Source organism: Gopherus flavomarginatus, chromosome 21, assembly GCF_025201925.1.
Source record: "Gopherus flavomarginatus isolate rGopFla2 chromosome 21, rGopFla2.mat.asm, whole genome shotgun sequence".
Classification (NCBI taxonomy): Eukaryota; Metazoa; Chordata; order Testudines; family Testudinidae; genus Gopherus; species Gopherus flavomarginatus.
The window spans coordinates 17,346,436-17,367,418 of NC_066637.1; the positions used below are offsets into that span (position 1 = coordinate 17,346,436).

At 45.0% G+C, this 20,983-nt stretch overlaps 1 protein-coding gene across 2 annotated transcripts; it reads right to left on the minus strand.

The window, feature by feature from the left end:
- Window positions 1–1,401: 1,401 nt before the first annotated feature.
- SZRD1 (SUZ RNA binding domain containing 1) lies at window positions 1,402–19,336 on the minus strand. Of its 2 annotated transcripts, XM_050931292.1 has the most exons (5): window positions 19,224–19,332; window positions 16,642–16,728; window positions 4,961–5,010; window positions 3,398–3,652; window positions 1,402–2,187 (listed from the first exon to the last, which is right to left on the minus strand). In XM_050931292.1, exons 1-5 carry the CDS (start codon window positions 19,272–19,274, stop codon window positions 2,085–2,087), a joined length of 546 nt encoding a protein of 181 aa, XP_050787249.1. In that variant the 5' UTR covers window positions 19,275–19,332; the 3' UTR covers window positions 1,402–2,084. The 2 variants fall into 2 exon arrangements, with proteins under 2 accessions (XP_050787249.1, XP_050787250.1); XM_050931293.1 differs by lacking the exon at window positions 16,642–16,728 and having other exon boundaries at window positions 19,224–19,336.
- Between the last annotated feature and the right edge of the window lie 1,647 nt (window positions 19,337–20,983).

Consider the following 20,983-nt stretch of genomic DNA (forward strand, 5'->3'; position numbering starts at 1 on the left):
TAAACATCAGATTACAGTCTTATAAAACCACACGGACTTGAGCCCAGCTGCAGGCCTATGGAACATCTGTACACCTGTGCCCACCTCCCTGATTATAGCAGAGTGTAAAAAAAAAAAAATGTAATCCTTTAAACAGGCATTCCATGGGCTCACTTGATTTAGGGAATCGCAGGAGGGCAGGACAGAAAAGAAATTCAGTTAAAAGATCAATGTTCTAGTAGATTTCATCTTTTGTACACAGGTAGTTTATTTTACCAGTTGTTTGCTGTATTTCTGTACATGTCTTGGTTTACTGTATGGGAATCTCCCACACAACTCACTGCAGGCAGAGGTTCTGTTCAGCTGCTTCCTTTCAGGCGCCCACTATTCAACCTATTAAGCACAGGTCACAATGCACCTGTACAGAATACATCCTCCAAAAAACCAGCTGTGTGGAAAGGCAGCTTCTAGAAACACAGTGAAGCAGACTAGCCCACGGTCCTTTTAGGTGAAGGGACGATCTAAATCCTTCTTGGCCTCTGGCTGCTGTCACAGAAAGAGAATCTGCTTCAATGCCACAAAGGCTTGTCTACAGTACCAGGTCCTATCGACATGCTGAGACATCTCTACTCCTGGAGCCTTTCCAGCATACAAGATACATTCTTGTTGCTCCAGCAGAAGGAAGCTTTAGTGTTCATCTAATCCCTTGAGACTGTTAATATTAAGAGTTGATCAGCTTCCTTGTTGACTAATCTACAGTTAGACAACGCAACAAGACAGTACAGGGCACAGGAGAAGCAATGGAGTAGCTATATTTGACAGCTTGCAACAGCTGATTTGGTGGTACCTTACATTTCTCTTCCATGGCCAGGAACTCTTCCTCAGACCCTGTTCTTTTTCTGGGGCTGGAGGGCAGAGCTTAGCGGAAAGCCATTTGTTACCACCAATGCATGAAAACAGGGATTTTTTTTCCAAACTTTATTGAACATGGTATGTTCCCGATGTCTCTGATTTCTAGAAGTAAATGCATCAAGTACAGCACTGGAATTGTACCATAAGCCATCAGCCCATCATAAGCCACTTAGGGTTCAAACCTTTGGAGCATGGGTTGCCCAGCCTCCTGCCACACGTCAGCTTCCCGACAAGCACATGCTGCACAGAGCCAGGCTCATTGCCACGTTTTCCATGCACTAACCAGAGTGGACCAGTACAGTATTGAACTAGTCTATTCCTAGCTTGTAAACCTAGATGCAACAGAGCCCTGTTCCTTCACTCTGCTTTCTCTGCTGGAAGCAGCAGGCAGGCAATAGGTGTCTCCATGGGATCTGTCTACATTCCCTTCTCCCCAAATACAAGAAATGTATTACTAAGTTTTTCCTCAAGCCAGCGGAAAACTAACCAAGCTTATGACAGGTGCAGTAAGTGAACCAGGCCACTGGACCCCACTGGTTTCTGGGCCCAAGGCAATTAGAAAGCCCAGGTACCTAGGAGTCCCCTTCCATTTGCTTGGCAGCAATGAAAATACAGAACGAGAAGCTAAGCTTGCCAAATCCTAGCCATTATATTGTGGAAATGCCTAGAAACTCCTTTTTTAGAACACTACCAACTACCTCTCTCAATTAAAACAAACTAAACAGTTAAAACCTTTCCCATGCACTTGGTTTAACGCTGATCTGATTTACAAACAAAAAACAAAGATCGTTTGAAACAGAACTTGCTCAGGAGAGAGAAAGACACACACAACATGCACATTTGGGGAAGCTTCTCATTCTTCTTTTAAATCCCAGGTTAATGAGTATGATAAACATTATTGCTGGCGCTAGCTTCAACTGAAGTGGCACACACGACACCCTGCACCTGTTCAGAGTCCTTAACGTACCCCCCCTTCCTTTTACAGTGACTTGGGACAGCCCTCGGTGTGCCAATCACAGTGGGTGGAGCAGGGGGTCACAGTGCATGGGGTTCAAGGTCACAGTGGGCAGAGCAACGGGATCACAGTGCAAGTAAACCAGGTAGTTCCCTCTGCTCAAGTCCATTTGTCCACCACGGCAGTGCAACCCGTGGCAGCTGACCCTGCTTTCGACAGCATGATCTCTTGCCCATATCTATCTGCGTTGTTTGAAGCCTTGTGAACCATCAGGACCCAGTGGCTGCCGTATCACGTTATTGGGCTGCCTGGAATCTTCTGGCTGGGAGATCCTTGTTGGCCTGCAGGAAAGAAATCCATCTTTTTAAGACTGAATACTTCTACCTTACCCCCATGCAATTCCAACTAAGACAGGGAAGAGTCCTTCAGTGGAAAGACACCGCCATGGTGAAAGAGCTATTCTCTGTGCTGCTGCTGCACTCTGCAGGACCTCACAGACCATTGAGAATTGACTAATGCTCCATTTCCCCAAGCCCTGCTTTTCAGCAGCCAAAACCCAGGTAACTTCAAAGTTCAAGCCCCAACCCTACCTGAGTGGAATCATCCTGCTCTGGTGTTGTTAACAGCAGCTTTGTTCACTGATGTTCTTTAGGAACATGTATCATTGCTCTATTTTGTAAGAGCCATTTAAATGATGCACCTTTTTCCACCCCAGGCAGCACCTTTGATTTTTAAATTGCAGTCCTTTGGTGTTTGGAAAGAGTGGCTGCTGTGCTGGTCAAACAGGACTCCAGGTTAAGCTGTTCCTCCCTCCGACGTTATGTTTACTTGGAGAATACACTGGAAAAGGACTACACAGCCAATGTGATGTAGATCAGAAGGCAGGACAGACCATACAATATGGGGAGGGAAAGTGCCTCTGGAGCGACTGGTCTGGCCCTCTCCAATCAGTGATAAAAGCAGCATGGCTGTGGGGAATGTAAATTCCGCTTGTTCTACACCATGTGAGTTGGGCTAGCCAGCTCAGCTTGATATTCACAGGCAAGACTCAACTTCGCGGCCCCCTTGCTTGGGGAAAACAGTTGCATTTTGTTGAAAGGTTACGCTCCCCGATTAGATATAATTCTGCACAGATCCGAGTCTATCTAATCCTTTTGTTTTACTATTAAAAGATATTTGTATGAAATCTGGCAAGTCCTTCCTTGCAGAGTCAATCTGCTCCTGCTGCCTATTCCCCTGGTTATGTCAGAGAAGGCTTTGTCCTCGATGAAGGCGTTTAAAAGCCCTTGCTCTGTGTCTAAACATCTTTGCTTCCAATAAGCATTTGCTTTAATTTCTGTGCATTTGAACTATACCGTATCACATGTGCTAACAGGATGCCCCCACCTCTCAGTGAGCTTTATCCTGCACGTCATGTGAAATATTAGGTATTGGCCTGGCTCCTCCTCCCTCTAGAGGACTATCTGTAGGAAATCATTTGCTGAAGGACTTCCTACAGGGGTTAGTTCAGGGATGCAGCTAGAATTGCCATTAAGCCCCAGCCATTCTCACCTGTCTAGAATGGGTTTCTCCTGTTCCTCTTCTGGGCTTGCGCTACCTAGAATTCGTTTTCTGGCTTCTGCGTATTCTGCCTCTCTCTGTGCCAGAGACTTTACCGGAAAAGCTGGTCTGCTCGCAGAGTTGGGGTTACTAAGCACACCATTAGTTGTGGGCCTCTTTAAGATCCTGATCTGTGGAGGAGGACCTGAGGGAAGACTGTCGTCCTGAATGACAATCGGCACTTTGGGAGGAGATTTTGATTTTCTGCTGTTTAAGAAGAGAGACAAATATCTAATTAGCATCTGTAGCCCACTGACAGAAAATGTTAACTGCTGGGAGCGGGAGCCCTGCCAGCCGGATACCATCTTTGTGACTAGGACGCGTCTTGCAACAATTAAAAGCCTTGTTATAGTTGCAGCTCAGATGCTGTAGTAGACAGCATGCTTATTTGAGATTTGCCTACTCAAGTCAAACATGTAGGAGAGCAGAAGACAGACCTGGTGCTTTGGTTCTTCTCCTTAAAAAAAAGGACAGTAGGGGAGGAGAGAAAAGGAGGGGTGCTAGGACACTGACCAGAGAATCTCACTCTTAACTGGGTGGGATGATGATTAGAGTTTTTTTGCTACCAGTTCCAATCTTAAAAATTAAAGCTCAAAGTTCCTGAGTTGGGGTGTCCCAAGCTAGCTTGTGCATTCTTTGAGGCAGGAAGTATTCTATAATTTTGAGAGGCATCTGGCCCATTCCTGAGTGCTAAAAAAAATAAAATGTAGGCACCTACAATTGAAGATGTAGGAAGGAAAATGTACTTAAGTCATCTCAGGATTTCTTACAGCATGCACCAGCATTTGATATTCTCTCTCCAGCCCCTTACTTTCTGGAATTATGGCCCCACAACCCCACTTCACAGATTTTTGGTACAGTCCCTCTCCCACCTAAAAATCAAAAGTCTGTTATCTTAGGCATTAGCTTATTGAACTACCAGAAAGCTGAACCAAAGACTGACACTCATCAGAAGTTTAGAATTTTTCGGGGAGGTAGGGGAGAGCAAGCAGGAAGATAAACACAATTCACGTCACTGAGAACAATGACAAGTGCTATGTTTGTGGCAGCACGGGATGAAGTATGAGCTTTCCCTGTATGTAACCCGCCCAAGACAGAATACAGGAACAAAAGTCTCACTGACACAGAGCACAGCAGGTCAAAAAAGGGTTGGTACATGAAGGAGTTACTTGACTTCCACCCATTTCTTCATTCTACTGCCCAGTTTTTTGTTTGTTTTTTAAATGGCTTACCTATAGGTGTGGCTATATCTGCTCTTGAATACCCTACTTCAGGGATCAAATTATCTTCAATCATCTTTCAGCTACACTGCTATGGATTAGAGATGCCACAAAGTGACATATTGCATAATACAAGCTCCCCACTTCTTAGCTCAAATTGGAGGTTAGTTCCCACTAAATTTGATGCATCTAATGCAATTTACCCTCCTGTGTCAACTCTCTGAACCTGCAAGTGTGCAACTCCAGGCAGGGGAGCCTAGATCAAGAGTGTTTCAGACCAAAAGATCACCATTACCTTTCCTTTTGTGTAATCTTCAGTTTCTTTTCCAACCGTCTATCTATTTCCTGTAAGGGATGTGAGAAAAAACAGTGTGAAACCTCTCTCCTTTTATAGAGAATTTACAGATTCTACTTGAGGAAACCTGTAATTTCTTTAGTCTCACTTTTTCCATTACAATAATACTCTTACTTGCTTGCAAATCACACACAGAAAGACACTAATCTGAAAAATAAAAAACCCTTATATGAAAGGGTCATGTACATTTCACTGTATTCGACGGTATTAGCAGTAGGAGATCAGAAAAGCATTAAAGATCATTTGGGACCTATACTAATGGCTTTTTTAAAGTTTCATGGTGATAGAGTGGCAGTTCATCTAATTGGAACAGCACCTTTGATCCCAAGGATTCCCCAAACACTTAAGCCACCACTGAAGCTTCCTCTGGGGTGAAATGTGACTGTAACAACCAGTGTAACACTGAACGGTTTCACATATTATACACTCTGTTGAGGAGGAGGAAAAGGAAAATATACCTGAGTGTCTCGGGTACAGTTACACTGGGACAGACCACTGGGGCAGCTGCTGCTCCTTGATTCAGTCATGAAGGTGGTAACTAGCAGGGCTCAAGGAAGTTCCAGCCCTCAGTCAGAATACCACCTGCTCAGCTTCCTGTCCTCAGCCCATTTGCTAGCTTACAAAGCTACTACATGAACTCAATCAACCAGAACCATAGTGAAAGCCTGCCCCTACAGAAAGAGGCAGTCTGCATTGACATCACCAGCCACAGAAAGGCATTATCAGGTCAGAAGCTATGTGGCCTATTGCCATCCATTCAGCTACATGGGGTTTGAGAAGCAATTCCCCACTATACCAAGAACAGAGAAGGGATGCAAGTGCTAAGTCATTGACAACCCTACTTGGTTCTATAGAAATATGGTTTATTAGTGGTTGTGGGGTTCTTGGGCCACCAGCGTGAGAAACCGGTAGCCAAAAGCTCAGGCGACTGTTGAAATTGGTAAAGGTACTACCAGATGGCAGCTTCATAATGTTCAACTGAGTTGTGTGTTCAAGAAGCCACAGTGGTCTGAGCGGAGCAAATTGATTTTAACTGGAAAAAAGGACAAGGAGTGGTTTGGTAGGTTTTTCAGTTGCAAAACCAAACCAAAGTTAAGCCATTTGACTATGACAGTGACAGAGTTCTAGGCACCTGCAACCTCATAAAGACTCCTGATATTGTCAAAAAAGTTAGCAGCAAGTTGCAATGCTACACAGAAGGTTGAGGGCGTATCCATAAATAAAGCATCTCAGAAGCAGCCTACTTCTGACCACCTGCAAGAACAGAAAGAATGGCTGGGGACAGGAGGTAGAGATGCAGCTATCTTGGCTGGGAGCTAGAAGTCACCTGTACTGGCTAGTGGTGAGTCTGAGGATCAAATCAAGGTGAAGGAGCTGCCTCATCTGTCTGCACAAGTCCAAAAGAGGTCATCTCCTGCTACAGAAAAGAGCTTTTTTAAAAAGTTGTGAAAGCCAAGTGCTTAACTACCTCTCACGGTAGTAGATAACTGGAAGGGTGCTTCCTCAAACATCTCATTAACAACTCTTATTTGGGGTAGGATGGGAAAAGGGCATCATCACAACCAGCTTACAGGTTCGATGCTTTTAATTCACAGTGCTATTTCAGTTACTTTGAACACTACACAGTGACCAAGCTTCAAAATCAGTCTTGTGTCCAGAACATCCAAGCCAATCCTCTCCCATGACTCCTTTAAACAGGAGATAAATTTTATAATTGCCTGCTGGGAAACATGGAAGAGGAGACTCTTTGTTACACTCAACATGCAGCTAGCAGTAGGGAACAAATGCCTGCCAGGACAGCACAGAGAAAGGTGTTACATGTTTCAAGAGTAGCCCTATGGAAATGCAATTGGAAGCTACAGAAAAGGTGAAGGGCTTATTGTAAGCACATGAAGCTTTACAATGTGTCAGGTTGGAAAGCCTATTTTGGTTTCTCTTACATGTCTGACTCTAGAACGTTACCAGGCTGAACTCCTTACAGAGTACTGGCTCAAGAAAAAAAACCTGTGTTTTGGGGAACATCACTGAATAGTTTCTCATTACTGCTCCCAAATCTCTACTTGCCAAATGACACACCAAATATTTGCCTGATGTATTTATACCTACTGGCAACTTACAGAAGCCAGTACCAATACCATTTCACAATTTTAAATAAAATGACTAGGCAAGAGAAAAAAAACTAACCCAGGTTTTCTCATGCAAGTACTATCTTTAAGCTGCATCACATCACATCTTCAATCTGTATCTTAGAAATGAGTCCTGTTCTCCAATACAATCACTCTCTAGATATCAGAAATTTAAGGGGGGGGGGCACCTTTGCTTTGCACCAGCAGAGATTCATTGGCACTTTGCCAGGTGTCTAAAGGCTTCAACCAATTTGCACATGTTCCAGAGAGATTAAAAAATACAACAAAGCCATTGTATTTGCTTGAGGGTTTTGCTTCCTTGACAGGAGCAGAAATTGCTTTTCCAAATTAATCAGTAATAAGAGTCTGGAACTGTTCAGCTGTCAACACCCTGCAGTCACACAGAGGAGGCTATGGGCCAAATTTTAGGACCTCACAGGCGGCTTCATGGCACACATTAAATTTTTTTTTTATAGCAGAGAATTCAAAGTATTCTGAAATCTCATTTTGGTGATGCTGGAGGGCTCCCACCTCCATAAACTCTTATTACCTCCCTGCCCACCCTTTACTTTCTCTATAACCATCCTCAGAGCGCTAGTGCCAGAGACTTCCCCTGTCAGTCAAGTCAATTCCAGACCTAAAAGCCACCTCTCTTGTAAAACTATTACGGTTTTCACATCAGATTCTTTTCTGTGCATGTAAACACCACTTCCTTGGATGCACTTGGAATGGGAGACAAGGGGCTTGTCTACATGGTGAGGGAATCAACCACAAGCCAGAATGAAAACTTAGATCACACAAGTTTCACACACACTAACATCGATTGTGTGTGCACTTCTAAAGTGCACTAACAGTTCCTTAGTGCACTCAAACTGAGAATCAAAGCACACTAAGGAACTTTTAGTGAGCTGCAGCAGCATCCGCATGGGACAATAGTGCATGTTAAATTAGCGTGCCCTAGGTTCACACTGTGGCTTGCACTATACTAACTTGCTAGGTAGGCAAACCTAACGTCACACTCCTCTTAACCTTCTTCTGACCAAACCCCTAATTACAATCATACTAACAACTGCAAGTTGCTCCTGACAATTGCTTTCATTTCCTTGGCTAGAACAGCCTCACAATCAGAGCAGAATTGACAAAGGAATATCCTGGCCAGGTCACAAATCACTGTAATTATAATGACTGGGTACTCTACCAAGAGGAGATACTTCCTGTAATTGGAATAGGGTGAAGATGGGAACACTTTGTGATCACACATGATCCAATATTGGTGTCACATACTAGATCCAGCCCACTCAGTTTTCTCCCTTATAGCCCATGTCAGTAGTGACCCAACACCCCTTATCCTTCTTGTGCCACCTAAGTCCTCAGTAAGTTTGGTCACCTGAATCCAAGGGGGAGCAATTTGTGTGTGTGGGGAAGATACCACATGAAAAATAGGAAATAATACTGCTTCTCAACAATCTTCCCACTGGACAGACAAGACCCCCATTTTTCCATTTCAAAATAATCTATCAGTTTTTCTCAGAATGCCCTTCCAGACTCTAAGAGTACCTGTGTAATCCACTAAGGATGACACTGCAAAGGGGATGAGTGTTTTGGAGGAAAGGTGCACACACATCATCTATGGTCCAGCTGAGAGCTCTGGATCTTCAGCAACTGATTAGTCACGCTTAGTCAACATGGCATGCCTAGTCTTGAACAAGCCTCTATGATTTGGAGACATAGCTGCTGCTCTAACTCAGACGTGAAATGACTGGTCACAGAAATCACATGCCAAATTTCTTAATGAAATAGACTAAGAATCCAAAGTGTTCTCACAAACAGCTGGCATTGTAGCCTATCAAAAAGTCAGTCACTGGACTATATACAGTTGTACTAAATCTTGATATAATGCAAATATATGGTAGAACCGCTTAAGCTGAGTACAACAGAACTGATACTACAGATGAACATAGAAGAAGAACGTATATAGAGCTGCTCTCTCCCACCATCCCTCCTATTCCTGTGTTCTATTTCTTTCCTTCTCATGAGGGGGAGGAATAGCTCAGTGGTTTGTGCACTGGCCTGCTAAACCCAGGGTTGCGAGTTCAATCCTTGAGGGGGCCATTTGGGGATTAGTCCTGCTTTGAGCAGGGGGCTGGACTTAGATGATCTCCTGAGGTCCTTCCAACCCTAATAATCTATGATTCTGACTCCCTGCAGTGCAATTCCTTGGTCAACTTCACAACCCTTCACTACTCTACTTCTAAAGCGTGATATGGCAGCACAGAATCAGCTTTTCCCTACTGTTACCACTCTCACACCCACTTCCTCTCCTTACACCCATGATCCAAATAATCCTCCCCATCACCTGTGTTGGGGTTCTAACTCCAGTCAGATACCTACTATGAACAGCAACAGACAATTCAGGGCTTCCAATTACCTTTAGAACTCCAGTGGCTAGTGCATCACCAAGGGAGTTTACCAAGACATTTGGTAATTCATGTGTATTTATGCAGATATTAACTATATGTTTTCTCTTGAAACAAACAATATTACCTCACATGCTTGACCTCTACTTGAGATTGTTTTTTTTTTTATTAGGCGTTGCTATATTTTGTACTCATGGTAAGAAAATTCAAGTTACAGTTTGCAGAATGTTACCTATTCAAATTATGTTGCCAGCTTACTGGGCAGTGTCCTGCAACTGGTCAGCAAAACAATTCAGGACATTAGTGACCTCTCTTCCACACATCTAGCAGTCCATAACACTGCATACATTTAGGGCTTGAAAAGTCAATGCACCTCACGAACTTTGGTCTCAACACTTGGAAACTGAAGATCACCGTAGGGGCTCTCAGCAGATCTGTTTTTGTTGGTTGATTCTCAACCAACTTCAACTACTATCCTCACATGCTGAACTGTGTCACTGAGCTATGCAGATAACATGCTAAAATTAAGGTCTGACTTATGACTCTTGGGTGCCAGAAGCACTACAGCAATTGGAAGGCACGAGCTTACATGAGAGCCAATCAGACTTACTATTAGAAAATCATACTCATTAGGTGGGTTGGTCACACTGCACGAGAGCTATGTTAATCTTTTGAGATTATTAGATTCCTTTATGGGAGGATACCTCCTCTTCACAATTTCCTGTATATCAGGTTTACATTAAAAATAGCTAAGGAAGTCCATTTTACATTTCCCTTTTCCCCCTGCAAAGGGATCCATGAACAGATTACTAAATTTAATAAAGAATTCCTATTATGCTGTTTTTGTCTCAGTCACTTTTTAAGACTCAAGAGAATCTAACAAAGCACTGTGTTTTGCATATCCTTTGACATTAAAAGCCTGTTATGGACAGGGGCTAACAGAAGCTGTATATTTATCATAAAATAGGTCTTTAATATCAAAAGCTCCATCCATCTGTATTAGAGACAAATGCTACAAATATCAAGACCTAGTAAAAAGTAATCTGTCTCATCCACCAAGAAGGAATCATTCAGAACAAAAGGCAAATCTACCACAAGCACCATCTATCTTCAGTCACTTATCTTGGTTGAGAATTCCGCTAACAGGACTAGTGTTCTGCAGCATGCATTAGAACATAGAGATGAGTGGTGTCCATCTCCAAGGCAACCCAGAGATGCACATTCCAGGCATCTTTTGGTTGGAGTCTGCATCCACAGTTCAGTACAGAGTTAGACGCCACACTGGGTAAGTACAGTTCTTCAATTTGTGGTGATGTGGTGGAAAGGGAGAAGAGCAAGAATTAGTGCATCCAGAATAGCCTGATTTGAGGTTGAATCTTCACCTAGTTCTCCTGTTCCCAAGAGACTAAAATAGCGAGTGAAGGAAATTCCCTGAAGTTCCCCAGTGGCAGAATTTCTGGAAATGTGCAAAGAGTGATAATTTGCCTTATTTTTGAAGATTTTTCTATATACGTACACTTCAGATGTACTGTTATTTCTCTTATGTCTCCTGAACAGGCTATAAGTTTTTTTAATGTTAAACTTAGTGCTTCATCAAATAGATGAGTTTATGTCCGAAATAAAACAAAGTTAATACCCAAGGTTACTGGAACTGAAAGTTAGCAAACAATTACCTATTTTTTTCCAGTTAGTTTACTTTGTGAATTGCGTATTACTGTTGTACTATTTCTCCTGCACAGTCAATTTCTCCCTTGCTGAGAACAAGGGATCAGAAAAATCCTGGCAATATTCTCATAAAACTATTCACTTTCTGAAAGAGAATCTTTTAAGTTGCTCTTTAAGAATAAGCTTGAACAGCATTTTCCTTCACTTTAAGGAACAGTAAGGGAAGAAGTCTAGTAAACTGAAAACACAAGACTGGAATTATTTTGTAGAAAATCAAGATAAAATCCCAAACTTCCATATTGGTGGAGCAAGCTGTAATGGTCACTAAGGAGAGAAGTATTATGTCACCTTAAGACACTGGAACATTTTGAAGTTATGATTCTGAACAGTAGCCATGCCCTTTTCTGTGCTTTGTACAAATTACTGCTGAACACAAAAAACTCCCTAAATCCTGCTCACTTTACTCACTCGAGTAATCCCATTTGAGAGTGAATAAACTGAGTGGCATTGGGCTTTAGGAGCTGAATCCTTCAGCAGTGATGTTAAACAAGGTCCTTTCTACTTATTTTTAAGGATGCAGTTACAGCTCCTATGGCATTTTATGAAGAGTAGGGTGATAAATGAGGACCTGGCTAGTATTCCCTTATTTAGTGAGAACAGGTTTTAAAACGTTCAAGGTCACATGAGCCATTACTGAGTGCATAATGCAGCCATTCAATCACTAATATCCAACTCATTGCTTCATAAGGTGCTTTTGGATATTCTTGAGTATGAAAGGCATTACATACGATTAACTCTAAGATATGTTTAGTTTGTTTCCCATTAATTTCTCTTCCATTAATTAATGAAAGATTTCTGAGAACACTGATTCTTAAGGCTGCTGGGAATCAGATAGTTCCATTAATTAATTCTCTAGGTTACTCCCATTAAATCCTGGCTGTATTTTGTAGTCAGGGCAAGGTTCACAGTCAAGACTACTTTCAGCTTCGCTGGGGCTTAGGTTTTCTGAAGGTAGCCAACTCTTAGCAGCAGCCCGTGTAGTTAGACAACTGGGAAATAGGACGTGCCACAGTTGTTCTGCAAGACTACATTAAATCCTTAGAAACGCGTGTTCTGTGGCTTCAGAACAGCTAAGAATTTTGACAGGATATAAAAGCCTTTAAATAGTATTTCACAAATTCCTTTGTAATCCTTGAAATCAAAACTCATCCTTGTACCTCATACATTTTAAACCTTGTCAACAGCTTCAGATGTAAACCTTACACTGAAGCCATATTTGTATGATTCTTTGTTCACACATTAAAATCTCATTGTGTTCCACCGAATTCAATGTGAATTCTTTTATGACAAGAGGACAATGCTGACTGGCAGTCACAGGGTCAGACTCCACAGCTCTCAAATAACATTTCCCCTTAGCTGTTGTGCTTTGATCACATTTCAGGTCAATTAGAGTTTACTGCAAAAGGCTGGGAAAAATCCTAAATTAAACTCCATATTAATATAGAGAGGCAGCATGATTTAGGCCATGGCTACACTCACACTTTACAGCGCTGCAACTTTCGTGCTCAGGGGTGTGAAAATACACCCCCCTGAGCGCTGCAAGATACAGCGCTGTAAAGCGTCAGTGTAATCAGGGCGGCAGTGCCGGGAGCGCGGCTCCCAGCGCTGCACGCTACACCCGTAAGGGATGTGGTTTACATGCAGCGCTGGGAGAGCTCTCTCCCAGTGCTGCCGCTTCAACTACACTCACACTTCGCAGCGCTGCTGGGGCAGCGCTTTGAAATTCCAAATGTAGCCATACCCTTAGTCAAGGAATTGGAAGTCAGAAGACTTGAGCTCTTACTGCCACTTACATGCCTCTACTAACCCATTTCACAGTCCTATCAGAACCACGAGTGAAAGGTAAAAATGCAAATGCAAAAAAAAAAAAAGTGCAGATCAGAATTACAATCACTACTCTGCTCAATCACTCTTATGTATCCTCTGCCTGCTAAGCATTAGAAAAACTAGAACTGTCTGCTCCCCATGGCACGCCATGCAGCAAGATGCATTCTAGCCAAGTGGCCAGGGTTCAAAGTCAATTGAAACTTAGACTCTGAACTACACCAGATCAGTTTTAAGCCTCCATAAAGAGCCATTAGAATTAATCTTTTAGCATTACTCCTTGGAAGAACCCACAGCACTATCAGCTGACCAGTACTACTATGATGGAAGATGGTTGAGCAAATCCGAATGTATCCCTCCCACTGCTTTCAGCAGAGATGTTACCAATAAGTCAGCTTATTAAGTTGCTAAATTTGAAGTCAGAGTTTGAGAACAGAAACAAGTTTCCAAAGAACAAAAAAACACTATGCCTAGGTTACTATCAGTTTCTTTGCAGGTAATAGTGAGATAACACCTTCGGAAAAGAGCGGCACAGCAGTACTGGCAATGGCGGTTGGCAAGACTTATCGAAAAGATTACATTCATGTTTCTGTCTTTTACATGAAGATTCAACAGCTAGGTTTTTTTTTTTTTTAAAAAAAGGACAAATTGGAATCAGTCGCTTCACTACAGGTCTTTACCAACTAATTGGAATTTGGCTTACAGTACAGAGTCAGTTTTACGTAAAGATCAGAATTACATTGACAGCTAAAGTAGTGAAGAATAGTATTGTCACTAATATCTCTGTTTATGAACAGAAACACTCACACCAACTCCTTCTAGCCCATAAGCAATGGAAGCTTTTCCTTCCTACCAAGTTCAAGTAATGGTGGTGTGTTCTAATAAAAGATGTTAAACTGTACATCTGGTATACCACGTATCATAATTAAATTTTAATGCATGGATTATTCTTACAGACACGCAGGCTTTCCTTCTACCCTATACTTTTAAACACCAACGTTGTACTGAAGAGCAAAAAATAAAAGGTTAAATTCCATACAGTATCTGTCAGAGTATTTGGCTCATGAACTCTGAAGCTGGAGGAACACATTTGTTGCTGTACTTGTCTTCAAAGAAGACAGCCAAAGAGATCATCAGGATTTTATAAATAACTATTAGTCAGACCCAATTTACAGCTGTGGTTACCTTCACTCAGATTAGTAAACAAACTGTATACCCTGGAAGACTTCTAGCTGGGTGAAAACAAGCTAACACTGAGTCCTGTGGCACCTTATAGACTAACAGATGTATTGGAGCATAAGCTTTCGTGGGTGAATACATACCCACTTTGTCAGACGCGTGTTGCCACAGGACTCTTTGTTGCTTTTTACAGATCCAGACTAACACAGCTACCCCTCTGATACTTAAACTAACACTGTATCAATACAAACCTATTCCTGTCTTGAGGCACTGATATAGTGCATAATTTGCAAAATACTGTTGATAAATAGTTGATCAAACCAACATAGAGCAGGCAAATTGGATGGAGCTCAGGATGACATACCATTGGCTCCAAATGACCCCTTTTCTCCACACTCCCCATACATTTAAGGCGGACATTCTAGCCTTGAACTGAAGTCTCCAGCTTGAAGTCTACTCAGTTTCAAAAAATAGATTAAAAATGGTTCCAGGTGCTACATCTACCTTTAGGCCCTCAGCCAATTTGCTGTTGTTTTACAATTACTTTTAAAAAAATGTTACTCCCTATAGCTGTACAGAGGGACGCACAAAAACAGAAAACTTAAGTTATTAGTGGCTAGGATGCTAGGCTCTGACTTATGGGAAGATGTATGTTTGATTCCCTGCTCTGCCACAGACCATGCATGGCTCAGTTTCCCCATCCGTAAAATGGGAACAAGCAGTTTTTTCCCTACCTCATGGGTGTGTTGTGAGGATAACTACATTAAAGATTGTGATTGTTCAGATACTACAGGAATGGGGGCCTTAGACAGAAATGCATAAAGTAAACCAACTGAAAAACATCTGTTTCCTCTAGTCACTCTGTTATACTCATTGCAGGTGTTACTTGCGACTAGATTCAGAAGTGAGACATAAATTGATCTCTCTTAATTCTCTATTTCTTGTTTTTTATTAGTTTAAAGGTGACCAGCAAAGAAAGGAGTTGGAGTTATGCCTGATTTGCTTAAAAGGTTTTTGTTTTATGAGGGTTTTTTGTTTTAACTTCTTCTGTTTTCTTTTACATAAGAAACTGAAGTCTTGTCTGCCCTGGAAAACTCTGGGTATATTTACACTGCAACTGGCAGTGTGATTGCAGCACATGTAGACACACCCAAGCAAGCTTTAATCTACCTAGTTCAGGTCCCAATACCAGTGAAGCCACAGCAGCATGGGCTAGCCACCTGAGCACGTACCCAGGCTCCCTGGCAGGCTTGTACTAGGGCAGCTAATCCGATGCTTCTGCAGCTTCATTGCGGTTGGTGCCCAACATTAAAGCTATTTTGGGTATGTCTACAGACTGTGGTGCAGATATACCTTCTGATGACAGGACATCAAAAGAATTGAGAGGGAAAGGTCATTTCCAGTCAGCGTGTTTGAAACTCTGACTCCTGGGCAATGAACATTTTGAAGTTTCACCAACTCATTCTTTCAGTTCAGCTATGAGAGCCACAATACATGTTTTTAGACCTCTAGGAATTCCTCCAGCAAAACTAGCGAAGACCAGACTTGATATTCCTGATACCTCAGAGTATCAGACAAGACAACTTTCGGGACAAGCTGCAGCAAAAGGGAATACAAGAGCCCAATTCTTTAAAAATCCTTCATAGGTTATTCCCCCCCACCCCACACATATTTATTATTACTCAGGAGATAAAAATAAAATATAAATGCCCATAAATCTACAAGTTCTATATTGCCCAACTGACAGAGTACCAACTAATGAGTCAATTTTTCCTAAAGGTATAATTAACAGTTATTCATAAAATTGTCCAAAGGGACACTATCAAATTGAAAGTCAAGTTTATATTTTTTTTTTTACTGGTTACTAATACCTTAGACTGATCATATGTTTAAAAAGACATTTACTTTTCACAGTTTATGTTCTATTTTTTGCACCATATTCATCTTCACAAATGCCCAGAATAATCAATTTAACTATCTAGCTCTCATGCACTAAGAGCATTGCTGCACTAGGTATACTGTAGAGGCACGTATAAATTCAAGTGAAATTTTTCATATCAAGTCTTAAAACCCACAAAGAAAGGTTTCTATTATTTTTCAGGTTTGTTTGTTGTTGTTTTTTAAATAAAGGAGAGGGTTTGTTTTTTAAAAAAACTAAGCCCAAATTTCAGGCCTAAACTACTCAGGAGTACCTATTTAAAGAACAGATATTTTAATATTTGCATATACATTTTTAAAAGAATACCATTTACAGAATGGCTTACACATTTTTCCAAACCCACCCCTGTCTTACATGCCATGGTAGAATATTAACTACCAATAGTTAAGTACTTAACCTGTCTTGCTTCACCTGCCCATAGTGCTTCTCCAGATGGAAATTGACAAGCAGTTGCGCTCCACTGGGTAAGCTCTGCATGTTGCAGTCATTGGGGATGCTCTACGCCGAACAAAGAATAGGTGAAGGAGAGAGAGAGGAGAAACAATGACCTATCAGCAACAGATGATCAGGTCAGTTCATGGGCTCTTGCACATAGCTGTTCCCTCATGGTTCTAGTAGCAGAGTGATTCCACTAAGGCCCGGTCTACACTCAGGGGGGGCGGGGGGGAGGAGGGGAAATCGATCTAAGATACATCAATTTCAGCTACACTGTTCCTGTAGCTGAAGTTGATGTATCTTAGATCGACTTAATTACTTACTTCACATCCTTGCAGCGCACTGCAGCTCCTCTGTCAACTTTGCTTCCGCCTCCTGCTGAGCTGGAGCTCAGCAGTCGAGGGGAGAGCGATTGGGGATTGATTTATCGCGTCTACACTACATGTGATAAACGATTCCCGATGGATCGATCTCTACCCACCGATCTGGCGGGTAGTGTAGACATACCCTAAGGCAGTTCTCAAATTTTATAGCCTTATAGCAGTTTACATGAAGAGTAAGCGTGCCTGTCTATAGATGTTTTTAGAATGGCAAGCATTTTATCCTTCATGAAGAGTCACCCTGTCTGCTTTTATCATCTCATCTCCCCCACCACTCATTGTATGTTTCCTATGGGACCTCTCCCCACCACTGGTGGCCCTGGTCTCACTGCCAGCACCTAGAGTCTCCAGTTGGTGGCTGGCATCTCCAACCTGAGGGTAGCTGCTGTTTCCTCTCCTATGTAGCAGCAGCCTCTATAGGAGGTAGCTAAGTTTGCTCCTTCTTCCAGCTGCTGTTACAGGCATCAAGAGACTGGACAACCGTAGAAGCAGCTGCAAGCATGGAAGAGTTAGCACCATGCGGTCAGTCTGCTCTCCACTGAGCAGTATGAGGATTACAGCAGTTTCCCCCTGTTGGGCCAGCTGGGAAAGCACTTTAAGGAGTACCACCACTAAAGATGAGATTTTCCTGGAAGAGAAGCTTAGAAACAACTACCAAGGGTGTAGACCGGGGGCGTAGAAGCCTAGAATTCCTACATTTCTTCAAGTCATTGGTCTGGGCCAAAATCACCATCAACAGCTCTGCAGACAAGAGTTATGTAACTTCATGGAACATTTTAACAAGAGGAGGAATTAACATCAATATTCTAAACAAATTTCAATAGCAATGATGATCACAGGATTGCCAGATTGCATAATTGCTTCACTGGCAAACAGTATCACTCCACTCCTGGCTTATTTAGCTAAATGTCTTTCAAACAAATTGTAAGCCAATATCCTTTTACAGAGAAAACACATAGTTTTACCCAAATAATGATAGGGAGAAATGAATTAATAAGTGTAGACAAGAAAGCAGAGAGACATTGTCCAAGACCAAATTCTATCTTCTCACAGTTTAAGAGCTTACTGTTATTTTGCTTGTCCACTCTCTGAAGATGATAGTGTACTTCTCCCTCCACCTCCATATCACAAACAATTCCCCTTCCCTCACTATGCAGATGTGTGCACCATACTGCATACCACTACACTACCACCCAACTGATGATCGCATTTCAGCGGTGCTGCATGTAAAACAACTTTGGGATTCTTTAGAAAGAAAGGCACTATAGAAATGTAAGTTATTGATCTGGCTACTGAAGATCAAAAATGGGTGATTGATATTTGAAGTGAAACAAAGGGAATACTTGGCAATACTAAAACCAGGCACATTGTCAAAAAAAGAGAGGAATCATGCTGCTTGTCAGCCTCTGGTTAGAGACACCAGCTCTTTAGTGAACGACTTTAATGTTGCACGTTTGAGAGAATCAAGTACTAGCTACCTTACCAGTCACATCAGCTGCAAGTGATGAGCCAGACCCCACCCACCATCACGACACTTTGCAAGTATCGCTGCATCTCTCTCAAGCAAGATTTCGTTGGACTCTTTCACAAGAGTGGGCGAGTTCTCAGCAAAACTTTCAGCACCTTCCCCACGGTTCCTTGGTGTCAAGCTACCTTTGGAGGCAGGAACCCTGACTCCGAGCCAAGGCCAGAACTCGTATTACTGTTCGACATGGGATGAAGATCACGCCCAGAGGCCCCGATTCATTGCCACACAATCCCGACGCTTCTTTGGGGTGCGGGCAGAGGGAGGTAAAACGCAGGCAGAGGCACGTGCGAGTCACCACCCTGGCCAGCCCCAACCCCTGACCCGACCCCGCCTCCCCAGAAGAGATGGGGCGCGGGCGGGCCCATCAAACAGGAGGCACAATCCTGCCCCCCTGGACCCAGCGCCCAGTAGAAAGGGGGCCGCACGCGGGCCACCAGCTGCCTGTCCCGACGGGCCGGCCGGGCGGGCGGGGCAGGGCCCCCGCAGGAATGAGGACGCGGCCCCTTTAAGAGGCCTAGCAGGCGCTCAGGGGCCCGGGCTCCTCGCTGCCGCCCAGCTGAGCCCACCTAGGCGGGGTCCCCCGGGCAGGCCGCGCTGCCTAGCCCGCCCCCCGCGCACGCAGCCGGGCCCGACCCCGGACCCATCCTCACCCCGCTGTCGGCCGCCTCCTCCCAGCTCTCAGCGACCTCCTCATCTTCCATTTTAACTCCCCTCCGCCGCCGCCGCGCCAGCCCGCCCCCCGCGCATGCGCACGGCCCGCGCAACCGATCGGCGAGCCGGCGGCCGCGCCCTCAGCACATGCGCGCTGGGAGCCAAGCTCGGCCCCCTTTCTGCACGTGCGCACCACTGCCCGCCCCCCGCCCCGCGGGCATGCGCACTGTACAGCCAGCTGCCAGGCGCGCGGCTGAGTGAGGCGGGGTGCGGCCAAAAGCACTCCTCCCCCTCCGGGCCAAGAGCACCGCCCCCCCCCCGGGCCATGAGCCCCTCTGCCCCCCCCCCCGGGCCATGAACACCCCTGTCCCCGTCCCTCGGCCACAGGCAACTGGGCCATGAACACCCCCCCGGGCCATAAGCATCCCTGCCCCCCCCCGCCCATGACCACACCTGTCCCCAGCCCCTGCCACAGGCATGGCGGGGGGCCCATGAGCACACCTGTCCGCCCCCCAGGCCATGAACACACCTGTCTCCCCCCTCCCCTGGCCACAGGCAGCTGGCCCATGAGCACACCTGTCCCCCGCCTCTGGCCACAGGCAGCTGGGCCATGAACACCCCTGTCCCCCCCCAGCCCATGAGCACACCTGTCCCCATCCCTGGGCCATGAGCACACCTCTTCCCATCCCCCGCCACAGGCAGCCAGGCCATGAGCACCCCTGTCCCTCCCCCCCTCCAGGCCATGAACACATCTGTCCCCCACCTCCCCCAGACACAGGCAGCCGGCCCATGAGCACCGCGTCCCTCCCCCCGTCCGGGCCATGAACATATCTGTCCCCCACACCCCCCAGCCACAGGCAGCCGGCCCATGAGCACTCCTGCCCCCCCCGCCCATGAGCACACCTGTCCCCGTCCCCTGCCACAGGCAGCTGGGCCATGAACACACCTGTCCCCCCTGGGGCCATGAACACCCCTGTCCCCGTCCCCTTCCACAGGCAGCCAGGCCATGAACACACCTGTCCCCCACCGCCACAGGCAGCCGGCCCATGAGCACACCTGTCCCTCCCCCCTGGCCCATGAGCACACTTGTTCCCCCCCACCACAGGCAGCCGGCCCACTAGCACACCTGTCCCCCCCCCCCCCCCGGGCCATGAACACATCTGTCCCCATCCCCTGCCACAGGCAGCCGGGCCATGAACACACCTGTTGCCCCCGGGGCCACGAACACCCCTGTCCCCGTCCCCTTCCACAGGCAGCCGGGCCATGAACACCTTCCCCTCCCCCCTGGCCCATGAGCACACTTGTCCCCGCCCCCTGGCCACAGCCGGCTTATGAGCACACTTGTCCCTTCCCCCGGGGCCATGAGCACACCTGTCATTCCCCCCCCCCCCCCCGCCGGAGGCAGCCAGCCCATGAACACATCTGTCCCTCCCCCTCTGGCCATGAACACACCTGTCCCCTCCCCCGGGCCATGAACACACCTGTCTCCTTCATGCCTCCAGCAGCTGTTGATTTCTTGAAAGCACAGCAACATATTGCAAAGACCTTCTTTGTCTCACTCTCTAATACAGGTGTTACCGGCGCTGGGAATGACAGAAACCTTTGGTTTGCCAGTAGTCAGCCACTCTGTGCTGGGGTACCTATTGCCTCCCACAATGGAGGTAGGTTTAGGCTCAGCCAATACTTGGATAAGAGGCATCCAAGAAGCACCTTGGTGCTGCAAAATGGGACTGACAATTTAACAGATGGCAGGTGCCGT